We start from the raw sequence: 17,188 nt of genomic DNA, 5'->3' as shown, positions 1-17,188 counted from the left end.
TCTCAAGAGGGCACGGAGTTCGAGGGATACCGCCTCGGCGCCCCCAGGGCGGGAGTCTCGCACGCTGGACTCGTTTGGGAGGAAGGCCTACCAATCCTCCATGCTCGTGACCCGCATCCAGTCATACCAGCTCTATACGAGCATCCACATGCGGAACAATGTGAAGCAACTGGCGGACCTGGTCGATAAGCTGGAGCAGTCCAGGCCTTATCAGGAGGAGGTCAGGCAGCTGAAGGCGTGCAGAAAGTTCCTGTCCAGGGGTATCTATGACACCTGTGACGTGGCATCTCGTGCTGCGGCCCAAGGTATAGTGATGCGCAGGCTCTCATGGCTGCGTGCCTCTGACCTGGACAACCGCACCCAGCAGAGACTGGCCGACGTCCCTTGCCGGGGGGATAACATTTTTGGTGAGAAGGTCGAGCAGCTGGTGGACCAACTGCATCAGCGGGAAACCGCCCTCGACAAGCTCTCCCACCGAGCGCCTTCAGCATCCACCTCAGCAGGTGGACGTTTTTCCCGGGCCCGGCAGGCTGCGCCCTATTCCTTTGCAAGGCGTAGGTACACCCAGCCGGCCCGAAGGCCTCGCCAGGCACAGGGACAGCCCCAGCGCGCTCGTTCTCGTCAACAGCGTGCGCCTAAGCAGCCCCCTGCGCCTCCACAGCAAAAGCCGGGGACGGGCTTTTGACTGGATCCACGGGAACATAGCCGCCCTCAAAGTGTCCGTACCGGACGATCTGCCGGTCGGAGGGAGGTTAAAATTTTTTCACCAAAGGTGGCCTCTCATAACCTCCGACCAGTGGGTTCTCCAAATAGTGCGGTGCGGATACGCCCTGAATTTGGCCTCCCTGCCACCAAATTGTCCTCCGGGAGCTCAATCCTTCAGCTCCCATCACAAGCAGGTACTTGCAGAGGAACTCTCCGCCCTTCTCAGCGCCAATGCGGTCGAGCCCGTACCACCCGGGCAGGAAGGGCAGGGATTCTATTCCAGGTACTTCCTTGTGGAAAAGAAAACAGGGGGGATGCGTCCCATCCTAGACCTGAGAGGCCTGAACAAATTCCTGGTCAAAGAAAAGTTCAGGATGCTTTCCTTGGGCACTCTTCTGCCAATGATTCAGAAAAACGATTGGCTATGTTCCCTGGATTTAAAGGATGCATACACTCGCATCCCGATACTGCCAGCTCACAGACAGTATCTCAGATTCCGCCTGGGCGCACGGCACTTTCAGTATTGTGTGCTGCCCTTTGGGCTCGCCTCTGCCCCACGAGGGTTTACAAAGTGCCTCGTGGTGGTGGCGGCGTATCTACGCAAGCTGGGAGTGCACGTGTTCCCATATCTCGACGATTGGCTGGTCAAGAACACCTCAGAGGCAGGAGCCCTCCGGTCCATGCAGTGCACTACTCAACTCCTGGAGCTGCTGGGGTTTGTGATAAATTACCCAAAGTCCCATCTCCAGCCAACCCAGTCTCTGGAATTCATAGGAGCTCTGCTGAATACCCAGACGGCTCAGGCCTTCCTTCCCGAAGCGAGGGCCAACAACCTCTTGTCCCTGGCTTCGCAGACCAGAGCGTCTCAGCAGGTCACAGCTCGGCAGATGTTGAGACTTCTGGGTCATATGGCCTCCACAGTCCATGTGACTCCCATGGCTCGTCTTCACATGAGATCTGCTCAATGGACCCTAGCTTCCCAGTGGGTTCAAGCCACCGGGAATCTAGAAGATGTCATCCGCCTCTCCACCAGTTGCCGCACTTCACTGCTCTGGTGGACCATCCGGACCAATTTGACCCTGGGACGTCCATTCCAAATTCCGCAGCCCACGAAAGTGCTGACGACGGATGCATCTCGCCTGGGGTGGGGAGCTCATGTCGATGGGCTTCACACCCAGGGTCTGTGGTCCCTCCAGGAAAAGGATCTGCAGATCAACCTCCTGGAGCTCCGAGCGATCTGGAACGCACTGAAGGCTTTCAGAGATCGGCTATCCTGCCAAATTATCCAAATTCGGACAGACAATCAGGTTGCAATGTATTACACCAACAAGCAGGGGGGCACCGGATCTCGCCCCCTGTGTCAGGAAGCCGTTGGGATGTGGCGTTGGGCCTGCCAGTTCGGCATGCTTCTCCAAGCCACATACCTGGCAGGCGTAAACAACAGTCTGGCCGACAGACTGAGCAGAGTCATGCAACCGCACGAGTGGTCGCTCCATTCCAGAGTGGTACGCAAGATCTTCCGAGAGTGGGGCACCCCCTCGGTGGACCTTTTCGCGCCTCAGACCAACCACAAACTGCCTCTGTTCTGTTCCAGACTTCAGGCACACGGCAGGCTAGCGTCGGATGCCTTTCTCCTTCATTGGGGGACCGGCCTCCTGTATGCTTATCCTCCCATACCTTTGGTGGGGAAGACCTTACTGAAGCTCAAGCAAGACCACGGCACCATGATTCTGATAGTGCCCTTTTGGCCCCGTCAGATCTGGTTCCCTCTTCTTCTGGAGTTGTCCTCAGAAGAACCGTGGAGATTGGAGTGTTTTCCGACTCTCATTTCGCAGAACGACGGGGCGTTGCTGCACCCCAACCTTCAGTCTCTGGCTCTCACGGCCTGGATGTTGAGGGCGTAGACTTTGCTGCGTTGGGTCTGTCTGAGGGTGTCTCCCGTGTCTTGCTTGCCTCTAGGAAGGATTCCACTAAAAAGAGTTACTTTTTCAAGTGGAGGAGGTTTGTCGTTTGGTGTGAGAGCAAGGCCCTAGAACCTCGTTCTTGCCCTGCACAGAACCTGCTTGAATACCTTCTGCACTTATCAGAGTCTGGCCTCAAGACCAACTCAGTAAGGAATCACCTTAGTGCGATTAGTGCTTACCATTATCGTGTGGAAGGTAAAGCCATTTCTGGAGAGCCTTTAGTCGTTCGATTCATGAGAGGCTTGCTTTTGTCAAAGCCCCCTATCAAGCCTCCTACAGTGTCATGGGATCTCAACGTCGTCCTCACCCAGCTGATGAAACCTCCTTTCGAGCCACTGAATACCTGCCATCTGAAGTACTTGACCTGGAAGGTCATTTTCTTGGTGGCAGTTACTTCAGCTCGTAGGGTCAGTGAGCTTCAAGCCCTGGTAGCTCATGCTCCATATACCAAATTTCATCACAACAGAGTAGTGCTCCGCACCCACCCAAAGTTCCTGCCGAAGGTGGTGTCGGAGTTCCATCTTAACCAGTCAATTGTCTTGCCAACATTCTTCCCCAGGCCACATACCCGCCCTGCTGAACGTCAGTTGCACACATTGGACTGCAAGAGAGCATTGGCCTTCTACTTGGAGCGGACACAGCCCCACAGACAGTCCGCCCAATTGTTTGTTTCTTTCGACCCTAACAGGCTAGGGGTCGCTGTCGGGAAACGCACCATCTCCAATTGGCTAGCAGATTGCATTTCCTTCACTTACGCCCAGGCTGGGCTGGCTCTTGAGGGTCATGTCACGGCTCATAGTGTCAGAGCCATGGCAGCGTCAGTGGCCCACTTGAAGTCAGCCACTATTGAAGAGATTTGCAAGGCTGCGACGTGGTCATCTGTCCACACATTCACATCACATTACTGCCTCCAGCAGGATACCCGACGCGACAGTCGGTTCGGGCAGTCGGTGCTGCAGAATCTGTTTGGGGTGTAAATCCAACTCCACCCTCCAGGACCCGAATTTATTCTGGTCAGGCTGCACTCTCAGTTAGTTGTTCTTCGTAGGTCAATTTCTGTTATACCCTCGCCGTTGTGAGGTTCAATTGACCTGGGTTCTTGTTTTGAGTGAGCCTGAGAGCTAGGGATACCCCAGTCGTGAGAACAAGCAGCCTGCTTGTCCTCGGAGAAAGTGAATGATACATACCTGTAGCAGGTGTTCTCCGAGGACAGCAGGCTGATTGTTCTCACCTACCCTCCCTCCTCCCCTTTGGAGTTGCGTTTTCATGTTGTTTCTTGTCATTCAACTGGCGGGAACGGTCACGCACGGGCGGGAAGATGGCTGCGCATGCGCGGTGGGCGTGCCCTGCGTGCGGACCGCCCGCGAAGCTTCTTCCGGTTGGTGGGGGCTGCCGCGGACGTCACCCAGTCGTGAGAACAATCAGCCTGCTGTCCTCGGAGAACACCTGCTACAGGTATGTATCATTCACTTTTCTGACTCCTCTGGGGTGGGCCCACGATCGGGACGTTTTTGGCGTGAACCACCATTTTTTAATTTTACCGCCGTTTTCGGCGATGGCTGCGGAGACTGTAAAGCGCTGTTCTAAATGTGGCAAGCGCAGATCAGCAGCGGGGCTCTGTAATTCGTGCTGTACAGACGGTAGAGCCGGCCCGAGCATGGCGAGCGGCGATCTTTCGCGCTCTGAGCTGGCAGCGGACGCCATTTTGGCTTTTCCACATGGCGTGGCTTCCGTTGCGACGAAGAGCCCTGAATCCGGGGGGGGGGGGGGTCCTCTGAGTGAGGCTAATAATAGAGCTGATAGCCCTGGGCGGTCAGGGAGCAGTTTTCTCCCCTGATTTTGTTTTAATGCTGCATAGGGCATACATGCTTAAAAGAGCTCTTCCACAGGGATCTTTTTTTTTTTTTTTTTGTTACATTTGTACCCCGCACTTTCCCACTCATGGCAGGCTTACATGGGGCAATGGAGGGTTAAGTGACTTGCCCAGAGTCACAAGGAGCTGCCTGTGCCTGAAGTGGGAATCGAACTCAGTTCCTCAGGACCAAAGTCCACCACCCTAACCACTAGGCCACTCCTCCACTGTTCGGACCCTCTGCCTGCCCCCCCCCCCCCCCCTGGTGGATCCTGGCCTTTTGGAGTTGGCTTTGCCTGTTTCTTATCCTCCTGATAAACGCAGAAGGGCTAATTCCCCTTCTGAGTGTGATCATCTTTTTGTGCTGTTTGCAGGTCCTCGCAGAGGGTCTTCAGCGTCTAAAGCCACTATTGCCCGTTGGCTCAAAGAAGCTATCTTTTCAGCATATCTGCTGTCTGGCCGGGCTCCGCCTGAAGCCTTTAAGGCACATTCCACAAGAGCGATTTTCCTCTTCCTGGGCGGAAACTGGAGCACTATCTCTTCAGGAGATTTGCAGTGCTGCAACCTGGGCTTCTAAGCTCTCTTTCGCCCGACATTACAGGCTGGATGTGGCTGCCAGGAGGGATGCGCGTTTTGGAGCACAGGTGCTAGCGCGTGGTGTGGCTTGTTCCCACCCTATTTAAGGATTGCTTTGTTACATCCCATACGTAATGGCTTCTTCTGCTTGATGACAAGGAAGGGAAAATTAGGTTCTTACCATGATAATTTTCTTTCCTTTAGTCATAGCAGATGAAGCCATGAGCCCTCCCTGTATGATTGTCTGTATTGCAGTGATTCTGATTTTAGGTGCTGTTCTTGTTTCCTGAAGTTATATTCCTTCCTTGGGGAGTCGGAAAACAGTCTTCAGGATTCTTGTTACAGTTATAGGAGGATGAGTTCATTCCCTCCAGTTCATGTTTTGGGAGGATGAGTTTATTCCCTCCAGGACGATGCAAGTATTCCCTCCGTTTATACAAAGTGGAGGACGAGTTTATCCCTTCAGGAGGATGAGTTCATTCCCTCCTTTTTTGAGTTCATGCCCTTGTTAAGGGCCATCGTTCGCTGTGAGGAAAGTTCATGTTATTCCCATTGCGGTTTGCCATACTGCTTTGGAAGTTTCAAATACTGAAGAGGCAGTGGAGCTAGCTGGCCATGAGGCACTGTGAAAAGTTGAGTGCTCTCTATCTCCCCCTGCTGGTTGATGTACACAACCCATACGTAATGGCTTCATCTGCTATGACTAAAGGAAAGAAAATTATCATGGTAAGAACCTAATTTTCCCTTTTTACTAGTCTTAAATAATGTCCATACCTCCTGCAAACCTTGAACTCTGCCAACTGCTCCTTTTAGTATTTTTTCCTAATTAATTTCCTCATTTTATCATGGTCTCCTTTTTAAAATTAAGTGCTATAGCAATTGTCTTTTAGTGTCTTTCTTCCAGTGATGACAGATTTTGATTGTATTGTGATCCTTATTAATGTAGTGGTCCCATCATCATTATCACAGGTCTGTATCCTAATTGTTGTTTTGTTTTTTTGTTTTTCTCTCTCTCTCTCTCATCTTTTTTCATGTGCAGTTGGTTTCTTTGTGGGTGTCCATTACTGTTTTGTGGGAATTGGAAAGTTTGAGTCACAGAAATGAAAGACAATTGACTCCTTTTCTCACTTCTTCTGGTAGATCACATCGCGCCTAGCAGAAATCTTCAACCAGCGCTGTGAGGTGAACAGACGGGCATCAGTCAGTGGTTGTGTCATTAACACATGTGGCTGGGTGAAGAGTTCAGGTTACCAGGCACTTGTCCATGCAGCTTCAGCCTTTGAGGTAGATGTAGTGGTGGTGCTAGACCAGGAGCGACTCTACAATGAACTGAAGCGTGATCTCCCGCACTTTGTGCGCATTGTCTTGCTACCCAAATCTGGTGGTGTGGTGGAGCGTTCCAAGGACTTCCGGCGTGAATGCCGGGATGACCGCATCCGTGAGTATTTCTATGGCTTCCGGGGCTGCTTCTACCCTCATGCTTTTGATGTGCGCTTTTCAGATGTGAAGATTTACAAAGTGGGAGCACCAACCATTCCAGATTCCTGTCTGCCGCTGGGAATGTCACAAGAGGACAATCAACTGAAGCTTGTGCCAGTAACACCAGGTAGAGACATGGTGCACCATCTGTTGAGTGTCAGCACTGCTGACAGCATAGAAGAAAACATTTCTGAGACTAGTGTGGCAGGCTTCATTGTGGTGACAGGTGTGGACCTCGAGAGGCAGGTGTTCACCATACTGTCCCCGGCACCAAGACCTTTGCCCAAGGGCATCCTGCTCATCATGGACATACGCTTTATGGACCTTAAGTAATAGCCAGCATTTAATGTAGTGTAAGGATCTTGAGCATTTTAGTAGGACCTTGAACAGAACCTCTACTCATGAGATGACTATGGAGCCACATGATACTGGACTCATTCCAGTACAACTCTGGCACTTCCTGATCATGGATTGAATTTTTGGACTTCAAGATCTGTGGTCAGAATTGGTGCAAGGATTTCTCAGGCCTTAGTGTAAACCAGAATGAGAATTGGTGAATTCATTATCTTTAAAAGGTCTTGCTTGGGAAAGGGAACCATTTTGTTTATGGAGGGAAAGAGTGTTGGTTGCAGGAATAAAGAGGACATTGATGTTCTCTCTTCAGTTCCCCTCAAGTGTGGAACACCAGCAGAATCCCACTGCCTTTATTATACTTTAACATGTAGAGGCTGAGAGCTGATTTATATCTGGAGACATGATAGGTATGTTTTTTTTTTATTATTGACAAAGTGTTTTCATTTATTTGTATGTTTCTCTCGCCTGAGTTTTTTTCAGATTCCTGATTGCAGGTGGCCCGCAGCAGTTGGCTTAGGTAATAAGGTAACTGTTTCCTTCTAAAGAGTTTCTTTATGAAGACATTCCATTCTGATTATTACAGGAAGGAGTGTTTAATGTTATTTTGACCCTTGATATTGTGCTGGTGCGTTATCAATGCAATGACATAGCTTGTTCTCAGGCCTGTGGCCTAAATGCTAAGATTCTTGTTACATAATGAAGATTTTATAAAAAAAAAGTATTTTTAATAAATATTCAGACCTTTCTAAACACAAAATAAATACAACCCATAATGAGAAATCCATTGTATTTAAAATGTTGATCTGTGCTTTGGTTGTCTTCCCTGTCCTGTGTTAAAAAAAAACAAACAAACCAGAAGTATCTGATAGGAGCTGAGCTGTAAAATAGTGTGAATCTTTATTAAAGTGCTGCGTACATAGTTTTATTTTGTCTTTTTTAATAAAGAGTTTTTGCCAGTATCCTGATGTTGTTTTTAATTCTGAATAAAATAACCCCAGGTGACACATTAAAGTGGTGCACAGTTGGGAACTGAAAAGATTGGCCACAGCAGATCAGAATGATGTACTGTAACAGCCTTATAGAGGGACTGAAAGATAAAGAACCTCCACAGTAATACACCATTTGGTCACATGATATCCATATGTCTTAACATTTGAATGCTTCTAAGAGGCGGACTGGTGAGAGGAGGCTGAGGGGAGATTATGATAGAGGTCTATAAATACTGAGTATAGTGGAACGGGTAGATGTGAATCACGTTTACTCTTGCTAAAAATACTAGGACTAGGGGGGCATGCAAAGTAAATTTAAAACAAACTGGAGAAAACATTTCTTCACTTAACGTACAATTAAACTCTGGAATTTGTTGCCAGAGAATGTGGTAAAAGCAGTTAGCTTAGAGTTTTAAAAAAGTTTGGATAATTTCCTAAAAGAAAAGACCATAAGTCATTATTAAGATGGACTTGGGAAAATCCACTTCTTATTTCTAGGATAAGCAGCATAAAATCTGTTTTACTGTTTTGGGATCTTGCCAGGTACTTATGACCTGGATTGGCCACTGTTGGAAACAGGGTACTAGACTTGATGGACCTTCGGTCTGTCACAGTATGGCATTGCTTATGCTCTTAGGAAAGGGCCATTTTAGTCTTCTCATTATACGAGTGGGGAAAGAATATGGAGTATTGCTCATGGAATTATTTCCAATCCCTCTTCATGTGTGTCTGTGTTGTATCTGAGCTGGAAAGGAGAGAGAAGGCTGTTTTGACTGAGTAGTACCAGTCTAATCCATTGGTTTGGAAAAGATAATAAAATAAAACCAAATGTGATCTAACCGCTGGATGTCACGATCAACATATTTTAAAGAACAGATTGTACAGATTAAGCAGAGGGTGCCTCAATTACCATGCTTCTCTACTACTAGTTGGCAGCATGCATAGCAACCAGTATCAAACTACACAGTTTGGTCACTAAGGGGCTCATTTTCGAAGCACTTAGACAGTTCCATAGATTAGTATTGAACTTTGTAAGTCTATGTGCATTGAAAATTTGCCTCCACATGTCACTGTACATAGCAACCATTAAGAAAGTTACACATATCAGTGTCTAGGTTTCACAGTAGAATTTACAACAAGAAAATGAAGTACTAAGAGCCAGCCTAGCTGGGGTAGGCAGCACTAAGAGAGAGGTACAGGCTGGGGAAAACATGCAGAGTATGTTTTATGGAATTATGTCCTGTATCTATGATTTTTTATCTATATATCTGTATTTTGTTCTTGGCTCTGTGTGACCAAGAGCATAAAAAAGAGGAGAGTGGCAGTTTCAAAGGAGCAATTCCCAAACCACTGTGTTTGAGTGTATCAGATTTCTACGTTGCAGAAGCTGGCACTGTTTCTCCCATAGAAATGCACTGGGTGATTTTTTTTTTTTTTTTTTTAACTTTGAGCTTTTGTGTGTAGGGAGAGGGGGGGGGAAGCTTATTTCTCTGGAACCCCTGGTACAATCTGACATATTTTCAAATTCTGTATCTTTTTATGGGTTTTTACCCCTTGCCAAATTCGGTCCTGTTCTATTACATTTTCTGGAACAAGAACAGAGGGAATAAGCCACACAGTGTTGAAATGACCAGCAAGAACAATAATGTCAGCCAAAAGTGGGATAAGGGAAGCGGCTTTATTGAAGCAACTTAGGAAACCCGATATAGGCCGTGTTTCGGCAAACTTTGCATTAGGGGGAAGTCATTCTTAAGCATAAACAGTGATCTAGATAGTAGCATGATGCTTACTTTATAGTTCAGTATCAAATCCAAACCCAAATAGCAGCATCAAACATTTTCAGATAAACTGAAAGCAAAACAAACAATAAAGAATTTTCCCTCTGTCACATCCTTCCCCTTCTGACATAACTTCCTGTTTCCAGCTGGAAGTGACACGGAAGGCCCAGGGACCAGCTGCAGGCAGCATGTATGAATTGCTTTTGCTACCAGTGACTTCTGGCACTAAAAAGAAGTTTGATAGTCTCTGAACTAGGGCGCAATGTGAGCTGTCCACTGCAAGCATTGCTTTCCCTGCCAAGTAGCAACTACAGCAAATGGAGCAACAGTGCAAAATGGCATGTGTTCAGTCTTGTGTGTGCAATCCAAAGGAAATGGGGGGTGGAAAAACCCTAGTCAAAAAAGCACAAAACACAACCAAAAAATAAGGGGTGGACCAGTGGTTCCAAATAAGTATATTATAATATCATTAAAATGACAATGACTTGATGCAGTCTGCATTTCGGCGCTACAATGTGCCTGCACCAGGAGTTAAAACGATTTCAATGAATATCCAAAAATACTAAGTACAAAATCTAGTAAACAAATAATATTGCATCAAAAACACCAAAGTGTAGTGCAAGCAAAGCACAAGCCAAGCCTCTTCAATGATGAAAACATTTTGGTGGAATGGATGAGAGCATTTCATGTGTGTGAGATGCTGTCCGTACTAATGAAACTGGGCTGTGGGGGTGGGGGGGAGTATATAACACCTTAGAATCACTACATATCCTTTTCTTCCTATTCTTGGAAGTAACGTTATCTTGCTGTCTTGATCTCGACTCATTATTCATTGTGTGTGGAACGGGTGCTTCTTTGTAATTACAACTTTTTGCTTTCTATATGGTCTGGCTTTAGACCAGGGGTACACGTTACCTCTACATTAATCCTGCTCATTTCTTTCAAATGTTTCACTCTTTGTTTTCCTGATCTCTTTACGGAAATCATCTAAACGTTTATTAACCTCGTGCAATCGAAAATTAAAATCTTTATGCTGCTTAAGTTCTCTTTCTTAGCATTAAAATTATTATGTAATTCTTCACTTTTTTGTCTCACTGTTTCTGCTATCAAGATAATTACATCAAGAGAGCATTTAAGGATTGTACACCAAGTGTCTAAAAATTGTTGGTTATCCGGAAACATAGGGCTTTGGAAATACGTAGGCCATGAGGAATTCTTTTTGACCGACAAAATTGTAGAATAGTTGAAAAGTGACTTGTGCTTTACTTGCAGTACACTTTTTGGTGTTTTGATGCAGTATGATTTATGACCTGGACATTGTACTCAGCATTTTTGGATTCATAATATTATTGAAACCGTTGACTCCTGATACAGGCAAACTGTGGCACTGAAACACAGACTACATCATTGTTATTTTACTGATATTTTAATAAAAATATCCTTCATTGGAACCACTGGTCCAACCCTTCCTTTTTGGTTGTATGATTTGTGTGCATGCATGCAGCTTCGTGTTAGACCAGTCCAGACTATTGGGATAGCTATGGCCATCTACTAGTGGATGGAGACAGAAAAACTACGAAAGTGTGAATCGCCCCTTAAGGGTATTGTTCAGCCATGGAATGTTCAGTATTTTCTGTCTCAGTTGACAACCTGTGTAGCTCTTCCTTGGTGCTCTTATCCAGCTCCTGTTCCAGATGGAAGTGTACGTGGGCCGGGGTGACACTTAACAGTGCTGAGTTCCTCTCCACCTCCTTTCCTTCCCAGTGCTGCAGAAACGGAGGTTGAATACCTTTCTGCGAGTCAGACATTTTTATGGCAAGACTTGCTGCTTTAATTTTTGTCTTATTTAATGAGACCAAGTTTTCTCACAGGAGGTGTTACCTTTTCTGCTCTACTTGAAGGGAGTTGTGGAGTTCTCTCACTTAATGGTCAAGATAATGGCGAGAGTCACTTCTCCAGGTGTCTTTTTCGGGCTGTCTTCGCTGGTGGTATTTGGTGCCCTTATGAGGAGAACTACAAGTCCACAAAGAATCTCAAAGGCAAGTTTAATGGCACTTCACCTTCACTATAACAAGACTACACAAGAGATTTAATGAAACTTTTGAACAAGTACCATTGTACATTGCTGTCCTTACTTACCTGGGTTTGAGTGGTGACATTTCTTTAGAGGCTGAGGCCTAGAGAAGTGCTACATGGGCACAGAGAGAGAAGAACAGAACGATTTTTGTGCCACTTTATCAAGCCTGAGAATTTTTTACTTGAGACACCTGTATGTGAGAATCCATGATAACTGGAACTGCCCCATCTGCAGAGCCTGAGTTTGACCTGATGGAGCACTTGGCAGATGACTATAACTGGACAATCATGAACACAGGTTGAGCTATTAAAGAGTCCTTTACCTTGCTGCAGGACACAAAACAGAATTCAAACAAGGAAAAATATGGCAAGGTACCATGGAGCAAGACAACACCAGGACTAGAATCCAGGAACATTGGAACAAAGTAGGAATTCTGGACAAGACTAGAATCCAGCAGCATTGGAACAAGACAATAAACCAGAATCCATAAACAAGAAATGAGAACCTAGTGAGGAAACAACCCAGGCCCTCCAGGCTGGTCTCTGTAGAGCCAATCAACATCGATAAACACAGCATAAGATCAGACACAAGACAGTAACTGGCTGTGGACCCAAACACCAAACAACTCCCCCTATGGGAGCACAGCCCAAGACTAGGCAGGCCTTACAGTGATATTTCTATTTTTAAAATATCTTTGAAATTTCCTAGTTATCCATTTCAAAAGACTGTAGATAAATCATTGTGGCATTGTGCTGCTTCTTATCAAAACACTGTGCATCTACTTAGAATATAATGGTCGATCCCCGGAGGAGAAGTCAAAATGGCAGCATGACATTGGCAAGCAATGCAGTGTGCTGCTTACTTCTCTCCACTAATTACCTTTATTCTGTTTCCTTCATTATGGCTCCTAAGAAGAGAAGGAAAGGCAGAGTCGGACCTTCTAAATCATCCAGCTCATTCATGTAGCAGCAACAATGCATGGATGGCTTTGTCCAGAAACCGTAGTCTCGGGTGTCTTCTGCTCTGTCATCCAAAGGTAAAGTGTCTGAACTTCCTGGGAGCGAAGGTCTAACCCCCACAAGATCACTCAATGCCATAGGTGGAACAGCATTCCACAGATGAGGAAAGAACTTGTGCGTAGCATTGGGCTGTGCAGATAAGCCTCAAAGTGTGGCAACTGTACCCTTCAATGATAATCTGCCGAGTCCCATGGCGGTAGGAGTCCCTACTAAGAAAGTGCTGAAGAGTGAAGCCAGCGGAATAAGTGCTGTCTTCGCGCTGACTGAATCCTCAGGGGCAATGGCTTAAAGTTAGTAGTCGAAGCCCCCAATGTATCCCTCAAGGCTATCTGGGTGATGCTGTTGATTCATTAGTGAAATGTTCTTCGGATTTGAATGCTCTGCTCAACACTGTGGGAATACTGGCTCAGAAGAAAGATGGTCTTGGTAGAGAACATCAAAAAAAAATGTGCAATGTTTTGAACAAGAAGTTGAAGAATCTAAATGGGTTGTTAATACCCTGGTGCAAGATAAGATTGCCATACACAGAAAACTTAAGCAGATGGAAAACTACTTTAGACACTTAAATCTGCAAATTCTAAAATTTCCAAAAATCCTTGGTTTGGCCCCTATGGATACATTTAAGGAGTATTTGCATGAAATACTGGGTATTCCAGACTGTGATGCCTCCTATTAACAAGATTTACTTTCTTTGAGGGAAAAAGAAATCTACCACTATGGAAAAGGGAAGCGTTGGACGTCTCAGTTCTACTTGAATCTTCAGATATAGAAGTTCAAAAAAAGGAGGGCACGTATGAGAGAAAATGGGTGAAGGCAGGGAGGTACATATACTGTAAGAGCAAAAGGATGAAGGTACAGGGGGCACACATAGAGAGAAAGGGTGACAGCAGGGTGAACATACGAGAGAAAGCTGCAGTACTTGTTCAATGGCTGGTGGAGTAGCTGAAGCCCCACCAGCTGAAGAAATACGCTGCCTGACTCACCCCCTTCCTCCTTGTACTGCCTGAGGAGCGAGGAAGTCAGCAGGGTGCCTCTAGTCACCAACACTTGCACTCCCCAAGCATGCTCAATTCATGCATGAACTGAGAATGGTTGGGGAGTGCTGGCATTGGCAGCTGGAGGCATCTGACTTCCTCGCTCTTGAGGCAGCACAAGGAGGAAGGGGGCTGCTTTGGCAGTGGTCGAATAGGTTCATGTGTTATAGACACATTGGGGGATCGCAGACAGGAAGAGTTATGCAATGTCTGTTTCCGGGTTTGGTTTCGTTGTATTGCAAGGTTTAAGGATTTAGGTTGGGTCGAAGGGGTATGCCTTTTTCAACAGGTTGGTTTTTAGTGATTTCCGGAAGTTTAGGTGGTCGTATGTTGTTTTCACGGCTTTTGGTAGTGTGTTCCACAGTTGTGTTCTGATATAGGAGAAGTTGGATGTATAAGTTAATTTGTATTTGAGTCCTTTATAGCTTGGGTGATGGAGATTTAGATATGTTCGTGCTGATTTGATTGTATTTCTTGTTGGTAGGTCTATGAGGTCTGTCATGTAACCCGGGGCTTCTCTGTAGATAATTTAATGAACCAGGGTGCAGATTTTGAAAGCAATATGTTCTTTGATTGGTAGCCAGTGTAATTTTTCTCAGAGGGGTTTGGCACTTTCGAATCGCGTTTTTCCAAATATTGGGGAGGATTAGTTTGTATAAGATGGCGCTGTTCCCCAAGTGGTTGTACGTGTTGCAATTACTCTCCTTGTATCTTTTAAGAAGGATCTTAAACTCCTCTCCCATTATTTGACCCACTTGTGCTGGAAGGGTAGGAAAGCGAGGCTGAAGCTTCAATTGCTTTATGGATGATGATCTCATGATGGTTTGGGTTTGCCAGAATTGGGATGATACAATAAAGCCTGTCTGTTACATGAACAGAATTTTTTGGCTCCATGGTCTCCTTTGTCTCTTTTACATGCCACTATTCAGTCTCTTTCCAAACATTTGAAATAGAGTCTGCTCTTGGCCCCACTCCATGCAGTTTGGACAGATATGGCACGGCTTGGAACCAGGATCCTCAAATTTCTGACCTTCTTCCTATTAGGAGTAATTTGGATTTTCTTCCAGAGTTACATAAGTACATTTCCACACTGGGACATACCAAAGGTCCATCAAGCCCAGCATCATGTTTCCAACAGTGGCCAATGCGGGTCACAGATACCTGGCAGGATCCCAAAAAAGCTCAATACAGTTTATGCTGCTTATCCCAGAAATAAGCAGTGGATTTTCCCCGTCAATTTAATAATGGTTGTGGACTTTTCCTTTAGGAAGCCGTCAAGACCTTATTTAAAACCTGCTAAGCTAACTGCCTTTACCACATTCTCTGGCAATGAATTCCAGAGTTTAATTACACATTGAGTGAAGAAAAACTTTCTCTGATTCGTTTTAAATTTACTGCTTTGTAGCTTCATCGCATGCTCCTTAGTCCTAGTATTTTTGGAAAGAATAAACAAACAATTCACATCTACCCGTTCCACTCCACTCATTATTTTATAGACCTCTATCATATCTCCCCTCATCCGTCTTTGCTCCAAGCTGAAGAGCGCTAGATGCTTCAGCCTTTCCTCATAGGGAAGTCGCCCCCATCCCTTTTATCATTTTCGTCGCCCTTCTCTGTACCTTTTCTAATTCCACTATATCTTTCTTGAGATGCGGTGACCAGAATTGAACATAATATTCGAGGTGCATTCACACCATGGAGCGATACAAAGGCATTATAACGTCCTCATTTATGTTTTCCATTCCTTTCCTAATAATATCTAACATTCTGTTTGCTTTCTTAGCCACTGAGCAGAGGGTTTCAACGTCTCAACGACGCCTAGATCCCTTTCTTGGTCGGTGACTCCTAACGTGGAACCTTGCATTACGTAGCTATAGTTTGGGTTCCTCTTTCCCAAATGCATCACTTTGCACTTGCTCACATTAAACGTCATCTGACATTTAGACGCCCAGTCTCTTAAGGTCCTCTTGTAATTTCTCACAATCCTCTTGCGATTGAACAACTTTGAATAACTATGTCGTCAGCAAATTTAATTACCTCACTAGTTACTCCCATCTTTAAATCATTTTATAAATATGTTAAAAAGCACTGGTCCCAGCACAGACCCCTGGGGAACCTCACTATCTACCCTTCTCCTTTGAGAATACTGACCATTTAACCCTACTCTTTGTTTTCTATCTTTTAACCAGTTTTTAATCCACAATAGGACACTACCTCCTATCCCATGACTCTCCAATTTCTTCTGGAGTCCTTCATGAGGTACTTTGTCAATGCCTTTTGAAAATCCAGATACACAATATCAACCGGCTCACCTTTATCCACATGTTTGTTTACCCCTTGAAAGAAATGTAATAGATTGGTGAGGCAAGATTTCCCTTCACTAAATCCATGTTAGCTTTCTCTCATTAATCCATGCTTTTGAATATGCTCTGTAATTTTGTTCTTTATAATAATCTCTACCATTTTGCCCAACACCGACGGTAGGCTCAACACCCTATAATTTCCCAGATCTCCTCTGGAACCTTTATTAAAAAAATTGGCGTTACATTGGCCACCCTCCAATCTTCCGGTACCATGCTTGATTTTAAAGATAAATTACATATTACTAACAATAGTTCCGCAAGTTCATTTTTCAATTCTCTCAGTACTCTGGGATGAATACCATCCGACCCAGGAGATTTGCTACTCTTCAGTTTGTTAAATTGCCCCATTACATCCTCCAGATTTATAGAGATTTCATTCAGTTTCTCCGACTTGTCAGCTTTGAATACCATTTCTGGCACCTGTATCTCCCAAATTTTCCTTGGTGAAGACCAAAGCAAAGAACTCATTTAATCTCTCCGCTATGGCTTTGTCTTCCCTGATTGCCCCTTTTACCCCTCGGTCATCTAGCGGTCCAACCGATTCTTTTGCCGGCTTCTTGCTTCACTACCAATTATAATGTTCTAGTACATATTGTGTTGTCATTGCAAGTAGTATACCATAAAAATACCTAAATAGGGACCACTGGTGATCTATTCTTATTCTAATGTTGTATTACCACGTGGTGTTCAAAATATTCTGCTTCAAACAACTGCAGCTGGTTATAAATCACTTATTTATTCTTACTTTTATTAAGAGGACCTCAAATCTTCCCAGCTTGGCTGTTCTATTCAGAACTCATTTGCATGATATTTTCTTACATGCGCTCAAGCTGTTTTCTGAAAGTATTTATTATCACTGGTCCTGTATTTACTATCAAAATCTTTCAGAGGTCAGGTTTCTTACGTCACTGAAAAAAACTCCCGATCGGAGAAAAACCAGTGACTCCTGCCCTCTGAAAAACAGCTTCCCCTTGTACCAAGCAAAATATTCCAAAAAG

General features: G+C 45.3%; 1 protein-coding gene across 1 annotated transcript in view; it reads left to right on the top strand.

The window, feature by feature from the left end:
* The window catches only part of CLP1 (cleavage and polyadenylation factor I subunit 1), a 28,108-nt gene extending 20,219 nt beyond the window's left edge, over positions 1-7,889 (top strand). The window contains exon 3 of the mRNA XM_030186191.1: positions 6,238-7,889. Within this exon, the coding sequence (XP_030042051.1) occupies positions 6,238-6,909 (672 nt within the window). The 3' untranslated portion in view covers positions 6,910-7,889. The remainder of the gene's footprint in view (positions 1-6,237) is intronic.
* The last annotated feature ends 9,299 nt before the right edge of the window (positions 7,890-17,188 follow it).

The sequence above is a fragment of the Microcaecilia unicolor genome, chromosome 1, assembly GCF_901765095.1.
Source record: "Microcaecilia unicolor chromosome 1, aMicUni1.1, whole genome shotgun sequence".
NCBI classification, from domain to species: Eukaryota; Metazoa; Chordata; class Amphibia; order Gymnophiona; family Siphonopidae; genus Microcaecilia; species Microcaecilia unicolor.
This window is presented reverse-complemented; position numbering and strand designations above follow the sequence as displayed.